The following is a 22,597-nucleotide window of genomic DNA, read 5'->3' as shown; positions in this document are numbered from 1 at the left end:
TAAAAGAGGGTGTGTTGTTTGGCCTCAACAAAGGCTATTTATTAAAGAACATTTATTTGTTGGTGCTGATGAGCTAGATCTGCCAGTAAAATGCAAACTTGGTGGCAGATCTGGGTGCAGTTCTAGCTATGTCGTGTTCCCAGTCACCCTTCTTTTGGACTCCATGCAGGTGAAAGAACTCTGTGGCAGCACAGAGATCTCCTGACGTAAGGTATATTTTCTCTCAGCTATATAGGCAGTTGAATTCTGGGCGAAATTCTTAGCGAGATTTTTAGCCTATCATGCTTTAATTTCTCTTTAGCTTCTTTGATGATTTTGTTGTAAGTAGGGTTGTAAAAAAATACATCTCAATTAAAAAAAATCAATTGGCTCTTTTCCAACTGTTTTTGTGTTACCTTCAGCCAGGTCATTGCTTAACGTTTTCTTGAAGTTAGACTCTAATCTTGCAAGAACGCATTTCAAAACACTGAAACAGGCAACCCCTGAGTGTCTCCACAGGCTTGGACAGGAAGACGGGAATGGGAGGAGAGGAATCTAAATCAAGGGCTGCCACAGTTGTTTGAGTTGTAGGAGTAGCCTAAAAGAAAATTCAACCTGCCTGCAGTTGAGTACAAGGAAGGATCACCACTTGGATCAGGGGTCTTCAAACTATGGCCCTCCAGATGTTCATGGACTACAATTCCCATCAGCCCCTGCCAGCATGGCCAAGTGGTAGGGCTCATGGGAATTGTAGTCTATGAACATCTGGAGGGCCATAGTTTGAAGACCCATGACTTGGATGAATTATTCTTCCCATAATGCTCTGAGGACCAAATGGCACATCATGATGAGAGATCCGGGAATGGATTTAAAATTGTGATTTTAAACTTCAGCTGCTGCGCAGGGCCCTGATCTAGATCGAAGTTGTAGGAGAGAGCCGAATTTTAATTCTCTCCCAGCCTTGTTGTTTATTTGTCTAGTAGAGTATGCTTTGTGGCTCCGATCTGAATCCAGAACTGTGCAAACCTGATATTTTAAAAATGCATGTATGCTGGAACTATTCAGAGATTTCCACTTATTGTGTATGGCTTGGCTCTCTAGATATTTATAGCCTGCTTTTCTCTCCATTGGGGGACCACAGAGGGCTTACATCCATCTCCATTTTATCCTCACAACAAAACAAGTAGGCTATAGAGAGACTGGTCCAGGGGCACCGAGTAAACATCCATGACAGGGTGGGGTTTTGATCTAACGAAGAAGAACAAAACACTCTCCAATGGCCAATGTTGTGATTAATTATAATGCGATGTAAAGTGCAACAAAATAATACAGATGTGCAAACTCACAAACTAACAACCCAAACCCTTCTTGCATATACTATGACGTACATGGAGTATCACCTGTTACAATTATCAACTAAGCTCTGTACAGCACTGTTAGAAACACAGTCTTTAAAGAGTCACTTTTACTCTCAGCAGGGGTGAACACTTCTATTCAACAATTTGTTTCAGACCACTCAAAAGCATTGCGCTGCATAAAGCCATCACTTTATATCACATTATAATTAACCACAACATTGGCCATTAAAAAGTGTTTTGTTCTTCTTTGTTAGAGTATTTGGCTCACACCTCTCCATTTTTTCAGGTATATAGGGTGGAGTTTTGAACCAATGCTAACTACTACACAGAAGGTAGAGTAGTCTGGAAAGGCAGTGCTTTTAGAGCAGGGGTGTCCAACCCTGGTGCTTCAGATGTTCATGGACTACAATTCCCACCAGCCCCTGCTGACATGGCCAATTGTAGTCCATGAACATCTGAAGCGCCAGAGTTGGACACCCCCATTTTAGAGTCTCCTGTTCAGAACGTTCTACCAAACATGGGAGGAATAAGTATAATATTTTTCTACTGTTTTGTTTAGTTCTTTTTGCCAGTGACAGTTTGCAACATTTAACATGCTGCACAGGCCTGTCCTTGATTAGACACAGTTGCCAAATCTGGGTTGGGAAATTCTTGGAGATTTTGGCTGTGAAGTGTGGAGAGGGTGGAATTTGTGGAGGAGACGGAGCTCAGTGTGATATATTGCCAATTGTGCTTACCTCAAACGCAGCCAGTTTTTCCAGAGGGACTGTCTTCCAGGGATCAGTTGTAATTCTAAGAGATCTCCAGGCATCGCCTGGAGGTTGGCAACCCTGCCTTGATGACCTTTACAACAACCTTGTAGAACAGGTCACTGTTATCAAGTCCAGTATTTACAATCCGGCTGAGAGACCTTGACTTGTTTTAAGTCACCTTATGAGTTTAGTGCTGGTAAGATTTGACTCATGGACTTCTCAACTCATACTGTTAAGTTAGCTTTGCAGAATGTCCAGGTACACCCAGTGGTGGGATCCAAAAATTTTAGTAACAGGTTCCCATGGTGGTGGGATTCAAACTGTGGCGTAGCGCCAGTGGGGCTGGGCGGGGCACGATGGGGGCATGGCCGGGCATTCCAGGGGTGGGGCATTCCTGGACAGGGCTGTGGCAAGGACGCAGCCGCTGTGCCAGTCCTTGGGCGGGAAACGAATGCATGCGGGCACAGGCTGCCACGCACGCCGGTGCACCTCCTGCTAGACTGCTTCAAGTTCTGTGCGCTACTGCTGAGAGGAGGGGTGTAACTAAGGCAAATATCACGTGGCAAAATCACCAATTAGTAACCCCCTCTCGGCACACACAAATAATTAGTAACCTACTCTCGGGAACCTGTGAGAACCTGCTGGATCCCACCTCTGGGTACACCTTTATTTTATTCAGAGAATGTGGATGCAGCGGAATGGTGTGGCAGAGCCCCTCCGGGGAATGGATCATGCCATTGCAGACTGGATATCCCTGTTAGGTAAAAAATAAAATAAAGCGATCCCCTGCAAGCAGAAAACAAGCGCATCAGGAAGAAACCTGGGCTCGAATATTTCTCTTGAGTGTGCAGGTTTTCCTTTTTCAGAGAACTTAAAAAAAATTATTGTCAGTGCTCAGCCTGTGAATCCATTTTCAGCAAAATACTGTCTCAGGCTATTTGCAGCGTACCTTTCTCAGGTGCCAACGATGCCCTTCCCGGAGTCCCTGGGACTCTTGGGAGCCGTTCAGAATTGAAGGGCACATGTGGCGCGCTTTGTTCCTCTTCACCTACCCGAAGTCCCCTGCTTGGGCAGGATATGGTTAACTGTGGCCTGACACCCTCCTTCCCAACCCCCAATCTTTTTGTTTCCTGTAAGCGACACCCGGGCACCCTCAGCCAATGGCTGGATTGTGTAACTGGAGCTGGCCCTGGGGGGAGGCCTCTTCTTCCTTGCTTTGATGGGCTTCAGGAAAACTTTCCACCTCCCCCCTTCTGTCTGCTGTCGCCAGCTTCGGCACCCCCTCTATCCCTCCCCCTACTCTCCCGCATTCCCTCTACCAGAGGATCCGGGCCTCTGCAACCAGGTCCCCCGATCTGGTCCCTCTACCAGAGGATCCGGGCCTCTGCAACCAGGTCCCCCGACCCTGCATGAATTCTCCATTCCCCCCAAGAGCCCCTTTTCTCTCCTTCCACATTTCCCCCCCTCCTTGATCTGCTACTGCTCAGCTTCCCTTTCTGACTTCCCCCTCTCTTTCCTGAGGCTGGCCTCCTTCCTGCCCTCCTCTTTGCCGGTGTTGATCCTGCACCGATCCTGTAACCTGCCTTGGGGTGGGAGGTGGGGGCACCTGAGCATTGCCTTCTCCCAGCTGGTCAGAAGTTTGGCCCCCTCGAAAGTTGCCCCTATCTCGGCTCATGCTGCCACTGCACGGAAACCTCCTTCCCCGCTTGGGTCGGGGCTGCCCCCACTCCCTGCGGTAAAACGAGGGATTCCACTCATCCAGCCCACCGGGACAGAGTAAGAGACTCCTTATTTGTTTTGTTTTAAAACTTTTCTGGTTTTTTTTCTTGTTTTTTTTTTTGCTTTTCCGAGACAGCAGCCCCCGAATGAATCTGGGTTGCTCCATGCTTCTATTTTTGCTCGCAAAAGTGTGCAAGAAATCTCTTGCCCGGACTCTTGGGTATGTTCTCAGCTCCTCCTTCTATTTGCTTTCTTCAATAGCCCCAAGAAAGGCATTTCCTCTGAAATTGAGGGCTTTGAGTCTTGCAGGCCACCTTTTCCCCGCAGCGGTGTCTGTCCCGGTGATTTCTCCCTGGGAGAACTCTGGCTGGAGTTCTGCTGAGAACCAGGACAGCGTAGCGGTCAGCATGTCAGGCTAAGAGCTGGAAGAGCTGGGTTCCAGTCTAGCATTGTGCCAAAAACTCTTGGGGTGGCCTTAAGCTGGTTGCCATCTCTCACATTCAGGGCTGTCGTGAGGATCAGATGGGGAAGGGAGAGCTAGTTCTGCCGCCCCTCAGAGCCTTTCACTTGACCCCCACTTTTCTGTGTCTCCCTAGTCTACGAGGGATGGCCCCTGATGCATTTGGTGCAGTCGCCTTGCCTTGCATTGCTGCTCCCAACTAAACAGATTCCGATGAGGCAACAGCCTTATTGATTTGATCAGACTGTTATTGATTTAATAACAGCCTTATTGAATTTAATTAATTGATTATCCATTAAATCAATGGCATTTCTATCCTGCCTTCCTTTGATTCTGGGGCATTTGTAGGGGGCCGTCTTTCTAGTCGCGGGCCATACCCACTTAACATCTACAAGCCTGCCATATTGTGTATCTCCAACCATATCGGACGTTCATTTGATGCCCTCCCAACTCTGCAGCTGGCACCTTTATGCCTCTGCTGAGCCAAATTCAAAGCCCTCTAAGCCACAGATGCCAGGGTTGCCTCTTTCAATGTCGGAAGGCCCCTTAGGCTCGAGGAAGGCTTGCTGCTGCGTTTGGAACAGAACCTTTGGAGACCAGCTTGCGCATCCTTGGGGAGAAGGTCTAGTAGGAACGCTGGAGGGGGGCGGTGCCTTCCTAATGTGCCCGATTGCTATTGGCAGATGCTGAGCCCCACTTACAAGCAACGCAACGAAGACTTCCGCAGGATCTTCAAAGGGATTCCGGAAACCGAACGACTCCTTGTAGGTGAGACACGGGAGGAGATGGGGAGTTTGTGCTGGGTTGGTGGGCTCAAACTGGGCAAGGGTGGGAGAGAGGTATTGGGGACACCCCTAGATCAGGGGTCTGCAACCTGTGGCTCTCCAGATGTTCATAGACTACAAATCCCATCAGCCCTTGCCAGCATGGCCAATTGGCTGCAGATCCCTGATCTAGATGATTGGTTATAGCAAACAAGACTATAGTGAGAATGATGGTGGAGGAGAGAGTGGAAGGCGCTGTTGAGATCTTTGTCCCGCATTCTGACTTGATGGGCTGTTTTAATGTACTTTGAATTCTTTTGCTTCCAAATTGGGGTAAATGGTAACATAAACCCACCTGATCTTGCAATACAGATTCAAATGAATCCATCTGCTCCCTTTCCCTAAAGTGAGGAATCTTCCTCTGATGAATGAAGGCTCCTTTCTCCATTGGATGAAGGTTCCTCATTTACTGGAAGGGAGGCACCGGATCTGACCTACTCCGTTCTTTTCGTTCCATGGAACATTTTCAGTGCCACCTCAAATTAACTTACTTTAAAAACAAACAAATAAAATGTGCTGCTTTTTGCAATCGCGGGTTCCTCTTTTCTGTTGAATTGTGTATTTAAGTGTTCTCTCCCCAGTAATGGATTCCATCCTTCTTTTATTTATTTATACTGTGCTCCCCTCCCCAGGTGGCTTACATCATTCCTGCCATCTCTGTTTTATCCTCACAACAACCCAGTGAGGTAGGCCAGGCTGAGTGGGTGTGACTGGCAGAAGGTCACCAAGCACACTTGCATAACACAGTGGGGATCTGAATCCAGATCCTATTCCGATAATCCAGCCATTACACTGCATTGGTTCCATGGGGACTGCAATTGGAGTTTAGAGCAGAACTAATTCTCCCCTTCCTTTAGTTGGAAGCAAAATTGATTTTCAGGAACACACCTGTGAATGCCACATTACTGGTTCTTAACTTTCCTCCATCTCTTCTGAACTAGCAGCCTTACGTTCTTGCTAATTCTTGTTTGGGGAAACTCTTGGCTGGCTCTTTGCAGACTTCAGCACATGCCATTTGTTTGCCCGGCCATAGCTCTAGACCTTGGATTTATTGCGAGTTCAATGGTCAAAGCTCTCCCCAAAGAATCCTGGGAACTGTAGTTTCAGGAGGATGCCAGCAATTTCCAATGAAAGAATCCCACCTTCATCCCACCCTTTGCCTTTCACAGAACTACAGCTCCTAGGGAACCTCGAGGAACAGGAATAGGCTTTTAACATTGAAGCCTCCTGTAGAAATGCCTTATTTTGGCATATGTGGCCTTTTAAAAATATATGGTTATTTAACTCACTCAAGCCTGTGGTACAGATCTGCCTCGTTTTGGCATCTGGCCTCTACTTTTGGCATCCTGAAAACAGGCCACTAACTTGTCAGTGCCCAGCAGTTGTGGCCCAGATCCCCCCCGCCCCCCCGCCCCAAGTTCACTCCCCTTTGTGTCTCCCCCTCCTCATTCTCAATGTGCAGCCCCTCCCCTCTCTCGTTTGCTTTTCCTCACCCTGTGCCTCGCTTTCTCCTGTCTGACGTATTCCCTCTCCTCAGATTACTCCTGCGCGCTGCAGCGTGATATCTTACTTCAGGGGCTCCACCACCCTGTCGGGGAGGGAACTGGATCTGTTTTACACCCAGCTTAACTTGTTGCACCGATGGGGGGGGCCACGCCAGTGAAGTCACTTGAGGCCTTCCACGACCCGGGGGCAGAGACCAAATAGGCAAGCCCCCCCTCCCCCCGGTGCTTTTCCCCACCTGGCTGTTGCTGATCTCCTTTTCGTTCCTCCGCAACAGATCTCCATCCAGCTGAAGGACGTGAAATACATCAAAAAGGAGAAGACGGCAAAGCTGATTCCCAACGCCATTCAAATTTGCATGGAGAATGAAAAGGTAGGGTGGTTGCCTCTGGGCCTACCTCAGCGCGCTTACGTTTTTATGTCAAAAATCCTTTTGAGTTAGAAGAGTATGAAGAGTGCCAGCCTTGGGGGTTTATTGTTAGAGCTCACACATATACCTAGTTACTTTACTGATTTATGTAGATATTTACACCCTTCTTTTCTCCCAAAGGGAGATTCAAAGCATCTTAAGACGGTGTTTCTACCTCTTTTGTATTTTATTCTCACATCGACCCTGTGAGGTAGGTCAGGCTGACGGAGAGTGACTGGCCCAAGGTCACGCAGTGAGCTTACATGACAGGCTGGGAATTCGAACCCGGGTCTCCCAGATTGACACTCTAACCGCTACACTGTGTTGAATCCTAGGGGTCTCCAGCAGTGAGACCGGTTCCCAAAAGTGGGTTGTAGAAGAGTGTAGACTAGGAGAGTGGACATGGAACTGGGCGAGTCTTCAAAGATGCAATGGCAAATTTTGTCTCTGCACTTAACAATCCAAATGACACATTTCTGTCATCCATTGTCCTTGCTGGCTAGTTGGTCAATGTGCAGTTTCTTCAGTTAGAAAACAACCATTTCTAATGAAACCTGAGGCTTAGCTGTTGGAACTTCGAAGCAGATCTATGGAAAGAAAACAAGGAACTTTGTTTTATATGTGACTGCAACTGCGAGCATGCTATCCATGTAGAAATGGAAAACGACAGCTATACCTGCAATTGAAGAATGGTGGGTGAAGGTATTAGAGCTGGCAGAGATGGCCAAGTGAACTTCGCTACTCAAAGAAAAGAACTTAATTAAGTTAATGGACCATTGGAAACCCTTGACAGAGTATTTAGACAAAACAGGGGAAAAAAATGAAATTGATCACCAGTGGCTTTGAAGGTTAAGAAACTATCAAAATACGAATGGATAGAGAAAAGAGAGACTTTTTAAATTAGTAATGACGCTAAAGATTTGATTTCATTTTGATGCTTAATGGCCAAGTGCTGAACGTTTCTTTTTAGGGTTTGAGGGCTAACGTTCATTGCAGAAGAAACTGGGAGTCGTTACGGAATGACTATCATTTGGTGAATGTTTGTGTTTGTTCATTTTGGATTTTCCAAGGATTTTGACGTATTAATGCAAAATTGCTATGCTCGGAAGAAAACTACCATTTATGTTGGAGGGCACGGGCTGATTTCTCCCAACCCTGGATTCGTTTTGCCCTGGAAAGGACCTGTTATTCCCACTCGCACCTCCCCACCCCCTACCTGGAACGATGTCTCAGTTTTCTAGTTTCACATTTGTGGCTGGTGCATGCGCCAGAATTCAAGACTGAACAGGTTACCCAGATGCAATTTCAGGAGGTGTCTGCTGAGCTCTCTGACCTGCCTGGCACATTCAGCCTTGGCCCGCGAGCTTGGTTCTTCTTGTTGCCAGCTGCACCCTGAAAGGATCAGGCTAGTACTCAGATAGGCAGATGAAAGAGGGGTCTTGCAAGACATAAGCAAAATCATTTGGAGTGTGAGGAGACTCTAGGGCAGGGGTAGGGAACCTGCGGCTCTCCAGATGTTCAGGAACTACAATTCCCATCAACCCCTACCAGCATGGCCAATTGGCCATGCTGACAGGGGCTGATGGGAATTGTAGTTCCTGAACATCTGGAGAGCCGCAGGTTCCCTACCCCTGCTCTAGGGTGACCTTTCTAACTCGGAAATGAGCAGGTGGGTCAATGGTGAAGGGCAACAGGTATATTTATAATGTATAATCCTGTCAAGCAGAGTAACGAGCAACGAGCAGAAATGTGGATTGTGTGGCCTGTTAAATAAAAATAGTTGTCTCTCGAAAGACCAGCCGTTTTACCTCAGAAGTTCATAAACATGAAGAGAACTTTACTTTAACTGAGAGAGAAAAATAAACAGTATATACAGATCAATCAATCAATCAAGTATCACGTATATATCATTACATTCACTGCTCATCGTCTGTTGCAATTTGGTTGCGATAGTAAGCTTATACAGTGAAATGAAATGAAATGAAAGTGGATTACTTGCAAGACATGAGTTAGGTGACCATAAGCAAAATTGGAGTGTGGGGAGACTCTAGGATGACCTTTCTGACTTGGAGATGAGCAGGTGGGTGAATGGTTGGGTCATTTTCTGCCATTTTCTGGTGGACCAGGGCGTGCAACTTTTTACAGTGTTTCAGAGCAAGAGATTGACAAAGAGCCAGCACAAGAGACCCTGTCCGCATAATAGAAACGATACAGCTTAGCGTTACTGAGAATTGTTGTATTGATTAATAATCCATAAAGCTTCCGCAACTCGGAGGCTGACTGTTGTGTGTCCTTTATTAGAAAGTGGCGTACACGAGAACTCCAATTAATGTACACAGGAGGAGCAGATTCCGTGGTTGTTTTACACACAGACGTAAATCTGCAAGATTTGCTCTTGGATTATTGGCAGCCGTTCACCTCTGTCGTTTCCTTTTCTATAACTCAGTGTATCTGAGGCTCTTCTAAAAAGGGTCCTTGTTCAGGAATATTTATCACTGATGAGATCTGGCTGTAACTGTCTGAGTGTTTCTTCTTACTCTGTCAATTTTTTAAAAAAAAACCCTCAACCAAGGCAGCATAGCTAGTTCCCTTCCTCTGTGCAGCAGGCCAGATTGAGAGATGTTGACTAGCCCAAGGTGATCTAGCAGGCTTTGTGGCCGAGCAAGGATTTGAACCCAGCTCCCCCTAGTCAAAGTCCAATTCTTTACTTCTACCACACCTTGGTGTTTTCTTTGTAAAGAGTAGATCGTGCAACATGGAAGCCAGCCTATCTCTGCTCTAGCTGACGTGCCATCCCTTGTCCCAAAGCTGTGGCTCGCTTTCCCGTATCGTATTTTATTTATTTAGTTAAAACATTTGCGTGCAGCCTTCCCACCCAATTTAGGGTCCCTAAGGTGTATTTTTCCTGCAGATCGGGGAAAATGCACTGTGCGCTGGTGTATAGCAGGTGCTCTTAATGTCTGCATAGGAAGTGGTGTCCAGAAAACATGAAGAAGAGGCTGGAGGTTTTAGCCAGAACAGCCTAGCAGCACCATTCCTCCTTCCGCCTCTTTATGCACTGTGTGAACGATATCATCAAGTCTTGATTTCCTGTGTATGCCCTGTTTCTGCCTACCTTTGTTCCCTCGCTCCTTTTGGAACATGAAGCCACAGAAGTGCAAACGGAACAGCCTGGGCTGTTCTGTTGATCGCCTCTCTGTGCTGAATAAGTTCACAGCTTGGAACTGGACAGACCTAGTTGCCTTCCCTGGTGCCTCTTTGCTGACCGGCGACCTCCCTTCCTCACCCTGGAGAATGTGCTTTGGTGTTGGACCCATCTGTGTCTTCGCAGAGGGTGCAGTTTTTTTGTCTGTGTCTCCCATCAAAGACTCTACCCCCCAAGTCTCACTCTCAGACCGGCAACGTCCAGAAGCGAGAGTGGACAGGGTTCACAATACAGATCAAAATGGGGTGTGACTCATGGCCTCTCTCAGTATCATTTAGGGGTGTCAGCCTCTGGGGGCGAGGAGACCTGGGGATTCCTCCAGAATTACTGCTCATCCCGAGACTACAAAGATCAGTTTCTCTGGAGAAAATGGATGCTTTGGAGAGTGGGCTCTAGCGCCTTGTTCCCCACAGAGATCCTTGTCATCCCCACCCCCTGCCCCCAAATCCCCAGAAGTTTCCCAAGAAGGAGGAGGAGGATTATTTATACCCCACCTTTCTCTGCTGTAAGGACTCAAGGTGGCTTACAAGCTCCCCTCCCCATAACAGACACCTTGTGAGGTTGGTGGGGCTGAGAGAGTTCTGAGAGAACTGTGACTAGCCCAGGGTCACCCAGCAGAACTGTAGGAGTGTGGAAACACATCTGGTTCACCAGATAAGCCTCTGCCACTCAGGTGGAGGAGCGGGACATCAAACCCGGTTCTCCAGATTAGAATCCATCTGCTCTTAACCCCTACATCACCTGGGTCTGGCAACCCCATCCCTTGCCGATGGGGACCTGGTAACCCTAGTATCACTTGACACAAAGTTGCTATGCCTGAATAGTGGATGATCCCCTTCTTAAATGCTGTGGAAGTGATTCAGGAGTGGCCGCCTCGCCTCCCAACTTCTGATGTGCATTTTGGAGGTGTCAGGATTCTAATCTTTATTCACTTGTCTGCAGAAAATCTGCAGGATGTTGTTATTCCAGGTTGCTTAAATCCAGACCCTCGTTATCACCCAGACTCCAGGAGAGGAAGGCTTGATAACCAGTGGTGGGATCCAAACATTTTAGTAACAGGTTCCCATGGTGGTGGGATTCAAACAGTGGCGTAGCGCCAATGGGGCTGGGCGGGGTGCGACGGGGGCGTGGCCGGGCATTCCGGGGGCGGGGCATTAATAATTTCTCTGTTACTGTAAAAAACTCTTACTGTAAAAAAAAAGTTCCTAATTTCCAGCTGGTATCTTTCTGTCCATAATTTAAACTCATTATAGCAAGTCCTGTCGTCTACTGCCAACAGAAACAACTACTTCTCCTCTAACTGACTGCCTGTCAAATACTTAATACTTTCAAATACTTAATTTTGTTTCTAGAAATCAAAAGAAGGATACTTTCCTTAAACAAAGAACTTTACCATATTTCTAAAACATGTTTTTAAAACAGCCCAACAGGGAGAATTATCCCGTTTTCCACCTTTGCTAACCAGCCACATAGGAAACAACAAGACTATATGATTTTTGGACCTAATGGAATTTCTAATGGAAAAGCAGACCCAATTAGTAACCCACTCTCGGGAACTGGTGAGAACCTGCTGGATCTCACCTCTGTTGATAACTAAGATCTGGGTGCAAATAGATGAAGCTCGGAAGCTTCATTGATGGAGCTCCCTATGCTTTCTCCACCGTCTAAAAGTCAGGTGCACAGAACCCAGTTTGAATCTGTTGGATAATCTCCTTGGAGAGATGACACCTTTGCATAGCAAGCAGAGTGCATTGGAGGCTGCAGCGCCTCCCAAACATGCGTGTGAGCTTCGGCACAAAGAAAAAATCTAGAGTCGTTTGTAGTTTCTAATCTAATAAAAGGAGTATTTATTAGTGAACTCCATTCTGGATGGGAAGGTAGGTAGATAGGTTCACTAATCTAATCTAGCTGGATGGGGATGGATGCACTCAGCATCCATCCTCTCTGTGCACATGGTGCTGTAGAAGGTGAGAGAGAGAGAGAGAGAGAGACGGAAGGAAGGAAGGAAGGAAGGAAGGAAGGAAGGAAGGAAGGAAGGAAGGAAGGAAGGAAGGAAGGAAGGAAGGAAGGAAGGAAGGAAGGAAGGAAGGAAGGAAGGAAGGAAGGAAGGAAGGAAGGAAGGAAGTCCCTGAGGGTATCAGTCTAACATCAAAGGGATAGGGCCAGCATGTTAGAGTAAAGGTGTCAATCCCTTGGTCCCTATCTAGCTTCTGGCTTACTCATAAATCTCCTTCTGTGGTTGAGGCAGGAAACAGCGTAAAGTCCTTCTCTTCCAACAGAATCAAGGTTGGGGGAAGAACAGTGCCAGATTTACCTATAGCAGTGGTGGCGAACCTATGACACGGGTGCCAGAGGTGGCACTCAGAGCCCTCTTTGTTGGCACGCGAGCTGTCGCCCCAGTTTGGCATAGCGCCAAGAGGGCAAGGGGTGCGCGACGTACTGGGCACATGCCCCTGTGGGGGTGTGGCGAGGATGTTCCAGGGCGGGGGTGTTTCAGGACATTCCGGAGGCATTCCAGGGGTGCCCCAGGTGCAGTTTCCCCTCGCTCCGCCCCCGACACTCAGTCTCTAAAAGGTTTGCCATCACCGCCTATAGGCTTGGCAAGCCGAAACCTAGGGTTTCAAAATCTGGGGGGCCTCTAGCCAAGGTGTATAATATTTTTGACACTGTCCTAGGCCTTTCTAGCACAGGCTGTCATGACACACTGTAGTCTCTAAATAACCTTTCAGTAATTTTCCTTGCACTCCCATTTCAAAACAACACATTTCAAAACAACACCGGGGAATTCCAAGGGAGCAGCAGTGGCGTAGGAGGTTAAGAGCTCGTGTATCTAATCTGGAGGAACCGGGTTTGATTCTCCGCTCTGCCGCCTGAGCTGTGGAGGCTTATCTGGGGAATTCAGATTAGCCTGTACACTCCCACACATGCCAGGTGGGTGACCTTGGGCTAGTCACAGCTTCTCGGAGCTCTCTCAGCCCCACCTACCTCACAGGGTGTTTGTTGAGAGGGGGGAAGGGCAAGGAGATTGTCAGCCCCTTTGAGTCTCCTACAGGAGAGAAAGGGGGGATATAAATCCAAACTCTTCTTCTTCTTAAGCAGATAACTTGACACTAGCATTGATTTCGGTATTGATTTTATCCTTCCACGGCTTCACGGAAGCGGACCTCATTTTGCGACCCCAGTTTGTGGACTCCATGAGGAGTGGGGGATTGGGAGGGGCCTCACAAGAGGAATCGCCCCGGGCCTCTCTTCATCTAAACCCGGCATTGTGCAGGGATTGGTTTTTAAGACCCCACTTTGTTTTCCTGACCCAGATCAGCCCTAGGGAGCTGCTGCGCAGATAAAGTATCAGGGAATGTCTGAGAAGGGGACTGAAAAAGCAGCCTTTATTTTTTTCCTTTCGTTAGTTCTTGCCTGGATGGTTTTATACCCCTCGTCAAAACCCTCTGCCCCGTCTCAGGGGTAATCCGGCCCCTACCAGGTCACCGTCAAGGATAATCTCTGATACTGGTGTCCCTTGGACGTTTAGACTTCAATGAAAGTATGTCTGGGCTCAGGAATGTCTGGAATAACTTAACCAAAGGGCAACTCCAAGGCATAGCTTTCTTGTAGCTCACAGCAGTTATATTCACAGAGGTTTACGGGAAAGAGAACCAAAGAAGAGAATCCAACGAGAGGAAAAGAGCTGGTCTCTGTCCTTTCAAATCATTTTTATGCCCCCATGTTCATTTCATCTATTTAAAACATTGCTATTCTGCCGGACTCCCAAAGGTCCTGAGACACAGCGATAGAGAGTCAGCATAGTATGGTGCAGTGGTTCTCAACCTTCCTAATGCCGCGACCCTTTAATACAGTTCCTCATGTTGTGGTGACCCCCAACCATAACATTATTTGTGTCTCGGTTCCTAAGACCATCGGAAATATGTGTTTTCCGATGGTCTTAGGCGACTCCTGTGAAAGGGTTGTTCGACCCCCAAAGGGGTTGCGACGCACAGGTTGAGAACCACTGGTGTAGTGGATAGAGAGTTGGATTAGGATCCTAGGAGACCCAGGTTCGAATTCCTGCTGTGCCATGGAAGCTCACTGGGTGAACTTGGGCCAGTCACACACTTTCAGGCTTGCCTACCTCATAGGGCTGTTGTGAGAAAATGGAGGAGGGGAAACGACATTCCGAGCCACATTGAGTTTCAGCTGGGGAGAACAGTGGGATATAAATGAATGAATATGAATAAATAAATGTGGCTCTGCAATGCCATTTCACGTCAGGAAAATGATATAGGGCGGGGCTTAAATCTCCTCCCCCAGCTTCTTTGTCGAATCAGACTCCACATGCCTGATTTTTAGAGGAATAAAATACTGGCAGGTGCACCTGTGGAACTCCCAGCCTCATGTCTTTCTCCCTTCCCCAGTGTTCCAGTTGTAGTTTCTATGTTTTGTATTTAGCTCTGTTTTTGTTGTGCTTGTTGGTTTCGATGACTTTTAAGCTGAGATTTTGTTATGTGAATTTCAATTTCTTAGCCTGCTTTGTGGCTCTATGAGGACAGAAAGACACGATCAGATTTTCTAATAACATAAAATGTTTTGAGGTCAAATGTTTTGAGGTCTGGCGTGAAGGAGAGAGGGCGAGCTTAACACCTCTAAGATAACAGGATCTGGCCGGCTGACTGGAAAGGTGCTGGCAGAATTTGGGGATAGATGCCTGTTGGGAGGATGAAATAGAGGAGGGGCGAGTAATGAAAACCATTTTGAGTCCCCATTGGGGAGAAACCGTAGGGCCGAAGTATCTAAATATGTACATGAAAGAATTGCATTCAGATATTCTTGCTAGGATTCATAGGAACCAAGACAAGCGGGTGTAAAATATAATTCATCTTTGGTTTTCAGTGCAGCCCTACATGGGACTGCACTTGCTCAGGTCTGTTGTTCAGAAGATTTTGCTTAGCTCTAGCAAAAGAGGAGGGTGCCCCTCCGAGCCGGACTGCAATGTGACCGCCCCTTCCTGCCCCACCATCATGTGACTGGAGGGGGCGCTCTCTATCACCTTCTGTTCTCTTTTTGCTGCCGTAGCATGAAGGTGTTTCCCTAATTGCTGCGACTGGCGTTAGAGAATTTAATTGTTCTTTGTGAGTTAGTGAAGCTGAAGTGGTTTTTGCAGACTTCTGATCTGTTCGCCTGTTTCCCCTGTTGGGACTGCTTTTCTATTTCCCTGACCGTGGGTGCTTGCTCCACTGAACTAATGGCCTGCAAGGTATTGTTTAAGTATTGTGCCCGGTGCTCAACTAAGATGACACATACAGACGAGCTTCAACTTTCCCTGTTGTGTCTGGAAGAAGCTCAAACGGTACAAGCTTGCTCCAGTTGCCAAAAGCTTACTCCCGAAGCCAGATTGGATTGGGCACCACTTCGGCAGAACCGGTTGTTAAAATGGTGCTTGTAAACAATCAGTTGTTAAATTATTTGCATTCCTACCACCGGAACCGGTTGTTAAATTATTTGAATCCCACCACGGGGCGTGCCCTCATGTGATGGGTGGGACGGGAAGGGGCCGTAACATTGCAGCCTGGCTGGGTGGGTCGCCTTCCTCTTTTGCTAGAGCGAAGAAAAATCTTCCAAATGGCAGACTAGTGGAAGCACAGTCCCATGTGTGTCTGCACAGAAGACCTCAATGAACAACAGTGACAGTAAGTGTATAAACTTTAAAAATGCATTCCAGAATTCTCAAGAAGTTGAGATTGGTGGTCAGTATCCTATCCTATCCTACTGCATGTTTTCTGTATTCACACATCCTTTAGGTAGAATCTGCCGATGCTCAGCTCAGCCATTATTGTAAGCATTATTTTTGGCTTAAAGAGTCTCATGCTCTTTCTTTTCACTGGCATTCCACAGCATTTCTTCACGTCGTTCGGGGCCCGCGACCGCTCCTTCATGCTGATCTTCCGCCTCTGGCAAAACGCCCTTCTAGAAAAGGTATGGACCAATGCTTTGAGGACATGGGAGTCATCTAGGGCAGGGGTCTGCAACCTGTGGCTCTCCAGATGTTCGTGGACTACAATTCTCATCAGCCCCTGCCAGCACGCTCAATTGACCATGCTGGCAGGGGCTGATGGGATTTGTAGTCCATGTACATCTGGAGAGCCGCAGGTTGCAGACCCCTGATCTAGGGCATGGTAACTTATTCCTCTTCCAGTAATGAGGGCTGGTTATACACTGCTGCTGTGCCCCACAAGTGAGGGAATGTCTCTTTCAGGGTATAGATTTCTAAACTGATGTGCTCTGTGTTGCGGCGTTGCAGATCCTGAAAGCTCCGCAGTTAGAGTGGAGAAACCCCAATATTTTTCCCTTGTTTTAGGGTTTCCATTCCTTCTGGACTCCCCTGCCACTCCTTGTGGGCATTTCCAGGGGATCTATGGCCAGCTTTTCCGAAAAGCACAAAAATATCGATATAACACAGAATATTGTTCTGAAAATTTAAAGGACTTAAATTTTCAGCAATCTTGCAATAACTGGGAGCATCCTGGAAGTGGGGGCAGGCAAGCTACACAGCAGGCAGTGGGGCGCCTCCTCACGTGTAAACAGAAAAACACAAGGAGACCCCCTACGACGGGTGGGCAATTATTTTTTCCATGGGGCCGCATAACAAACAGAAAATATTGTGGAGGGCCTGGCCAAAAGGCTGAACTCAATTCTGCATAATATTTATTGTATTTGTTTATATAAAAAAGCAGTAAATAGCATTGTTTTGACAAGCGGGCAAGACTAGTATATGTTAAAGTTATGCAATGAAAAAGTGAGGTTGCCTTCCAAAAAATGTAATTTATTCACACAAATTTCTCAAAACAATGGTAGACAAAATGTTAACATTTTTTACTATTTGTGACTCATACGGGCCAGTCAGGGTCATCCGGCGGGCTGGATGTGGCCCGTGGGCCGTATAATGCCCAGGTCTGCCCTACGACACTACTGTGGAGTCAAGGGCTCGGAGGAAAACCCTCCGTGCATAATGGGCCAAGGTCTCTAAACTGGCCATGCTTCAAGAGTTTTTCACTGGGGTTCCTGACTATACTAGATGTGTGATGTTTATTCTCAACCCAACAGAGGAATCGGTGTCAAATGTTGGGTTCTAGATCCGTGCACGCGTGTCAGGGCAATGCAGATAGTCTCGGATGGCTTTCGCACTGGTCATCCTGTGTATTTCCTCTTCTCTGCATTTCCTTCGATGCCCTTTTGTCTCTCCAGACGCTGTCGCCCCGAGAGCTTTGGCACATTGTTCACCAATGCTACGGTTCCGAGCTTGGCCTCACCAGTGAAGACGATGACTACGTCTCTCCCATCGATGAAATCAATGGCTTAGGCTTAGGGTGAGTTTTGCTGGGCCCTGCAGATACACAAAGAACCAGCCAATCCAACAACTAAGAATTTTTTTTTAAAGCAAGAAAAAGGTATTCACAAACTAGAGACAAAACTATAACAATAGTGGTGGCAGATCTACGCATAAGTTTCTACAAAAGGTTTCCAAATATCTAAAAATAATTCCCTAAGCAATTTGTCATCTCCATGCCATGCGTTCAAATTATTATTATTATTATTATTATTATTATTATTATTATTATTATTATTATTATTATTATTATTATTATTATTATTATTATTATTATTGATATTGATATTGATATTGATATTGATATTGATATTGATATTGATATTCATTCATTCATTCATTCATTCATTCATTCATTCATTCATTCATTCATTCATTCATTCATTCAATTTAATATACTGCCCCTCCCCTTCTGGACTTTGGGCGGCTTACAATATATAAATATAAAACATTAAACACAGTTGAAAATCAATGAAATATACTCCTTGATCCAAGCGAAGGTGAACTCCAATTCATAAAATTTAAGAAATAACAGCAGCCATAACTGGATGATGAAGTTGGAAGTCGAGTAATGATCAGGGAGAGATTTTGATAATCGGTAAAGTAGTGGTTCTCAACCTTCCTAATGCCACGACCCTTTAATACAGTTCCTCATGTTGTGGTGACCCCCAACAATAAAATTGGTATATATAAAATATAAAAAGTCCGTTTTCCGATGGTCTTAGGCGACCCCTGTGAAAGGGTCGTTAGACCCCCAAAGGGGTCATGACCCACAGGTTGAGAACCACTGTGATAATGTTATAGGGGCCTCAATCCATTGATGTATCAAAGGTGTATATTTATCTCTCCAATGTTGTAATATAATTCTTTTAGCTGTAGTAAGGGCATGGTTGGTCCATTTTCATAGACCAACGGTTAGTCTCCAAGAGACAGGCGAGTTTAGAGCCACATAAGCATCCTAAAAAAAAATCAGTAAATATTCTAATACAACATTGATTTCTTTCCCGAAAAAAAAAGAATGACTGGACACACCCAAAATATATGTTATAGAGATGTGCCCTATGAGTTACAATGACAGCAGTTAGACATTTTACTTAACCCTTTCCTAGACTTTTCTGTTGTTAGGCTGCGAGACAATGACTGACCCAAATTCTCCTGGCGAGCTTCCGTGGCAGAGCCTGGGATTTGAACCTGCGTCTCCCAGTTCCTAATTGACACTAACCACTATACCACACGGGCTGCAGGGCCACAGAAGATGCTAGAGTTATTTTCTTGAACTGTGGGGCCTTTCGTTCTACCAGCTGTATCCTGAGACCTCAATGACATTGCTGGGGATCTTAGAGGACGTCGGCCGCAAGTGATGTTTGTGTAGCTTGCGCCAGGCTGTCATTAGGGGTCAACACTTGTCAGGCATTTTTCAAGCTTGTGGCTGACTAGAGGGCTGTGCTCCGCGTGCAAAAGAACCATGCTCAGTTGACTTCTCCTGCTCCCCCGACCCACCCCAATCAGCCAAGAGCTCCTTGCGATCACTGTTTCTTTGGGCATTTTGGCTACAGCCAGCAAAAATAATCATAAGAAATGTGCTGTTGACTGACTTGCATTCTTTTCTCAACAATGCTCGAGGCAGACTCGTGTGTGTATGTATGTGTGTGTGTTTGTGTATCTATAAAGTGCCCCCCTAATTCTAGATTGAACCACCTCTTGAACAATGAGGATCCCAAGCAATTGGAAATGGTGGCCAAATTCCTGCTCAATATTGTGAAATAATCCTCTGGGTCTCCTTTTTTAAATTATTATATTATTTCCCTCAAGTTTGCATTTTATGAAATACGAGCAGTTGTTTTACTTTGTCAAATTGTACCTGGATTATACTACCACACAGTTTTTAATCTGTATTTACCTCCTGATGCCTAATAAAGGTCTCTGAACTGAACTATAAAGTGCCATCGAGTTTTAGCTGACTTGCGGAAAACCCAACAAGGGTGTGAAGAGTAATTAGGAAGTAACTAGGAAGAGCACTTCCAAATGGGGAGCTCCTATTGTAATTGTTCCAAGGAAGAAAGTATCTGAGCTTGGCTCTCATTAATACCGTGTATCTTTGAGATTGGGCTTTACCATGCCGACTTCCCTCACTCGAGGCAGACTACAAAATATAAAATCAAGGCAACCTGAACAGTGTGAGACATACAATAAATAGTGTAGTAAAACTGGAGGACAGAATTAGAAAGCCAAGCAATTTGAAAGCAGTGTAAGACTTGGTGATGCAAACACTGAGAAAAATGTATGCTTCCTCATTGGAATATAGTCCCAAATGAATATGAGCATTGTCATTCATTTCTATGCACTGCCTTTATCAAAACCCTTATTTTGTGTATTACTGAATATGATACTTTGATACGAGAGCATTTGTAGTTCACTGAATGACTATTATCCGACTTTCAAATGGATGGGAGGAGCAGGGCTCGGTAGGCACTAGGACTCAGGCGGAGCATTCTACAACAAAGAAGTTCCGGCATGTTGAGTTCTGAGGTGAAGGAATATACAATCTACTAAAATCTTTTTGTGAGACAGAGAATAACCTGAGTCAGTATTTATGTTGGGGTCCGCAAAGCGGGAATTTCATGCCAACAAACCTCTACAATCGTCTCCCATAAAAACTAGCGAGTGCTTATATGTGAGAATGCGACCTCTTTGTTTTTAATATCAGCTCTGACCATCCATGGTCTTCTTTCTTCCCTCCCCTCTGCCTTTCCCCGCTCTTGCTTCTAACAGAAGCTCCAAAGAGATTGGAGACATCATAGACCTCAGCGATTTGACTTCTCGCTGCAGTACGGACCTCAAGCTGGATGCCAGTCCCCTATTGGACAAACGGGACGCCAGTCAGAGCGTCAATTCACTGGCCAGCAGTAGCGACGGGACCACCTCGGTGAGGACGGTGGGGTTCCAAAAGGGGGGGGGGGACTGCAACGGGTGCTGATGATTGTCCCAAACGCCAGCCTACTGGCCCCGTTCACAAGTTCCGGTAGACACGCACTCAATCTTTGCATAAATACATTCAGCCGTTTGTAAGAAGGAGAGAATACATGTTCACTTTGTAAATGAAAGCAGCGATCAGGTGCCTGGATAAATCTGGGGTTTCAGTCACTCGTCCAGCTGTACGTGGGCTGAAATGTAATGTGAGAAATGACTCAACAGATAGATAAAGAAAAATTGAATGTACACTGTTCGTAGATTGCATGTGCGTTCTCAGTCATGGGAGAACAGGGCTCTTGCAATTGGATGGTTCAGAGTTAACTCATTTGCATTCTGTGTTCCTGCCTTTACATACTGTCTCCATGTAGAGTGTTTCTTCAGTTAGATAATTTGGATTATTCCCAGCATTTGTTACAGACAAGGAAGTTGAGGTTGTAGTTCTCTGAACAGTGCTTTTCATATCTGGGGGGTGGGGATGGGTACCTAGACTGCAAGCAATGAGATAACAGTGGTGTAGTGGCTACTGTAGTTCCTCTTATCTGGAGGAACCAGGTTTGATTCCCAGCTCTGCCGCTTGAGTTGTGGAGGCTTATCTGGGGAATTCAGATTAGCCTGGGCACTCCCACACATGCCAGCTGGGTGACCTTGGGCTAGTCACAGCTTCTCGGAGCTCTTTCAGCCCCACCCACCTCACAGGGTGTTTGTTGTGAGGGGGGAAGGGCAAGGAGATTGTAAGTCCCTTTGAGTCTCCTACAGGAGAGAAAAGGGGGATATAAATCCAAACTCTTCTTCTTCTTCTTTTTCTGTTGTGGGCAGGAAGAGGATGAAACTGCCAGTTGGTAATGAAACTGGGAGATGGAAAGAACAAGATAATCTTTCAAAAAATGTAGTTATATCCTGTTTTTCCCCTAAGTGACGTAGACAGGCCCTCAGGAAGCAAATATAGTCTAGACACAGTTCTTAGCAGGTTTAGTAGTTTAATGCGGACACAGAGCCTGGAACTAAGACTGGAACTAATGATCTGAGATTGAAAATGCCTTAGCAGACCAGGTGATCGGGAGCAACAGCCGCAGAAGGCCATTGCTTTCACATCCTGCACATGAGCTCCCAAAGGCACCTGGTGGGCCACTGCGAGTAGCAGAGTGCTGGACTAGATGGACTCTGGTCTGATCCTGAAAACTGAACCTCAATGTTGCTGCCACAAGCTATTCAGATCACCTACCTACTTGTTGAGCAGGTGCTGTCAAATACTAACTGCTTCTGCATGTCAGTGGTCAGGAGGACACTTTCATGTCAGATGTTTTGCAGGAATGGCTTTTGCTGTATTCTCTGTCTCAGAACACCACCCCCTGTGGGTCACTTTCAGTTTCTTCAGAAGCCAGGAGTCGATGGCAAATTCCAAACTCTCCATACAGGCCCAGAATATTTTCTGCCCAAATTTGGGGGAGGAAAATTTTGAGCAGATGTTCTTTGAGGACCAAAAAAATATTCCCAGTTCCACCTTTTAGTAACACTGCCTGTTCATTGTCCGTTCAAGCTGGCAGAGGACCCAGAAGAAAACACGGACAGCCAGGTAGATGCCTCGTCTAGCCACACAGTGACCTCAACGACGGAACCCCTCCCAGAAGATGTCCCGCAAGGACCACCGGTGGCCCCCCTGGAGGGAGAGCCAGTTCCCAGTGAGGAACTCCCTACCGACATGAGCAATTCCTCTTCTTCCACACAAGACGAAGGTGAGCGCAGCTTCCCTCCCAAATCCGGCTCCCAACAGGTTCCCCTCCTGGGATTTGGTCCCCTTTCAGCATCTTTTAATTCTTTCTGTCTCTCCTCCCCAAGCTGAAGTAGACGCCTTCTTCTCAGACCTGCCTGGGCGGCTTCTCATTAACGCCGTTTACCACATGGGAGCAGAGAGACTCCAGCAGATGCTTTTCAGCGATTCCCAGTTTGTTCATGGCTTTTTTGACCAGCGCAAGTTCACAGGTAGCGGGAAATTTTGGAAACTGTGAAGCCCGTAGGGATTGGGAAACACTTGATAGC

General features: G+C 46.4%; 1 protein-coding gene across 1 annotated transcript in view; it reads left to right on the top strand.

The window, feature by feature from the left end:
• GRAMD1A (GRAM domain containing 1A) overlaps nt 1-22,597 on the top strand; it is a 38,271-nt gene that overhangs the window by 4,126 nt on the left and 11,548 nt on the right. Inside the window, exons 3-10 of the mRNA XM_048501654.1 lie at nt 4,952-5,036; nt 6,630-6,703; nt 6,873-6,968; nt 16,096-16,176; nt 17,446-17,567; nt 20,360-20,513; nt 22,098-22,293; nt 22,397-22,540. Coding sequence (XP_048357611.1) covers nt 4,952-5,036; nt 6,630-6,703; nt 6,873-6,968; nt 16,096-16,176; nt 17,446-17,567; nt 20,360-20,513; nt 22,098-22,293; nt 22,397-22,540 — 952 coding nt within the window. The remainder of the gene's footprint in view (nt 1-4,951; nt 5,037-6,629; nt 6,704-6,872; nt 6,969-16,095; nt 16,177-17,445; nt 17,568-20,359; nt 20,514-22,097; nt 22,294-22,396; nt 22,541-22,597) is intronic.

Source organism: Sphaerodactylus townsendi, linkage group LG06 (assembly GCF_021028975.2).
Source record: "Sphaerodactylus townsendi isolate TG3544 linkage group LG06, MPM_Stown_v2.3, whole genome shotgun sequence".
In the NCBI taxonomy this organism is placed as follows: Eukaryota; Metazoa; Chordata; class Lepidosauria; order Squamata; family Sphaerodactylidae; genus Sphaerodactylus; species Sphaerodactylus townsendi.
Note: the sequence above shows the minus strand (reverse complement) of the source record. Positions and strands in the feature narration are given on the sequence as shown.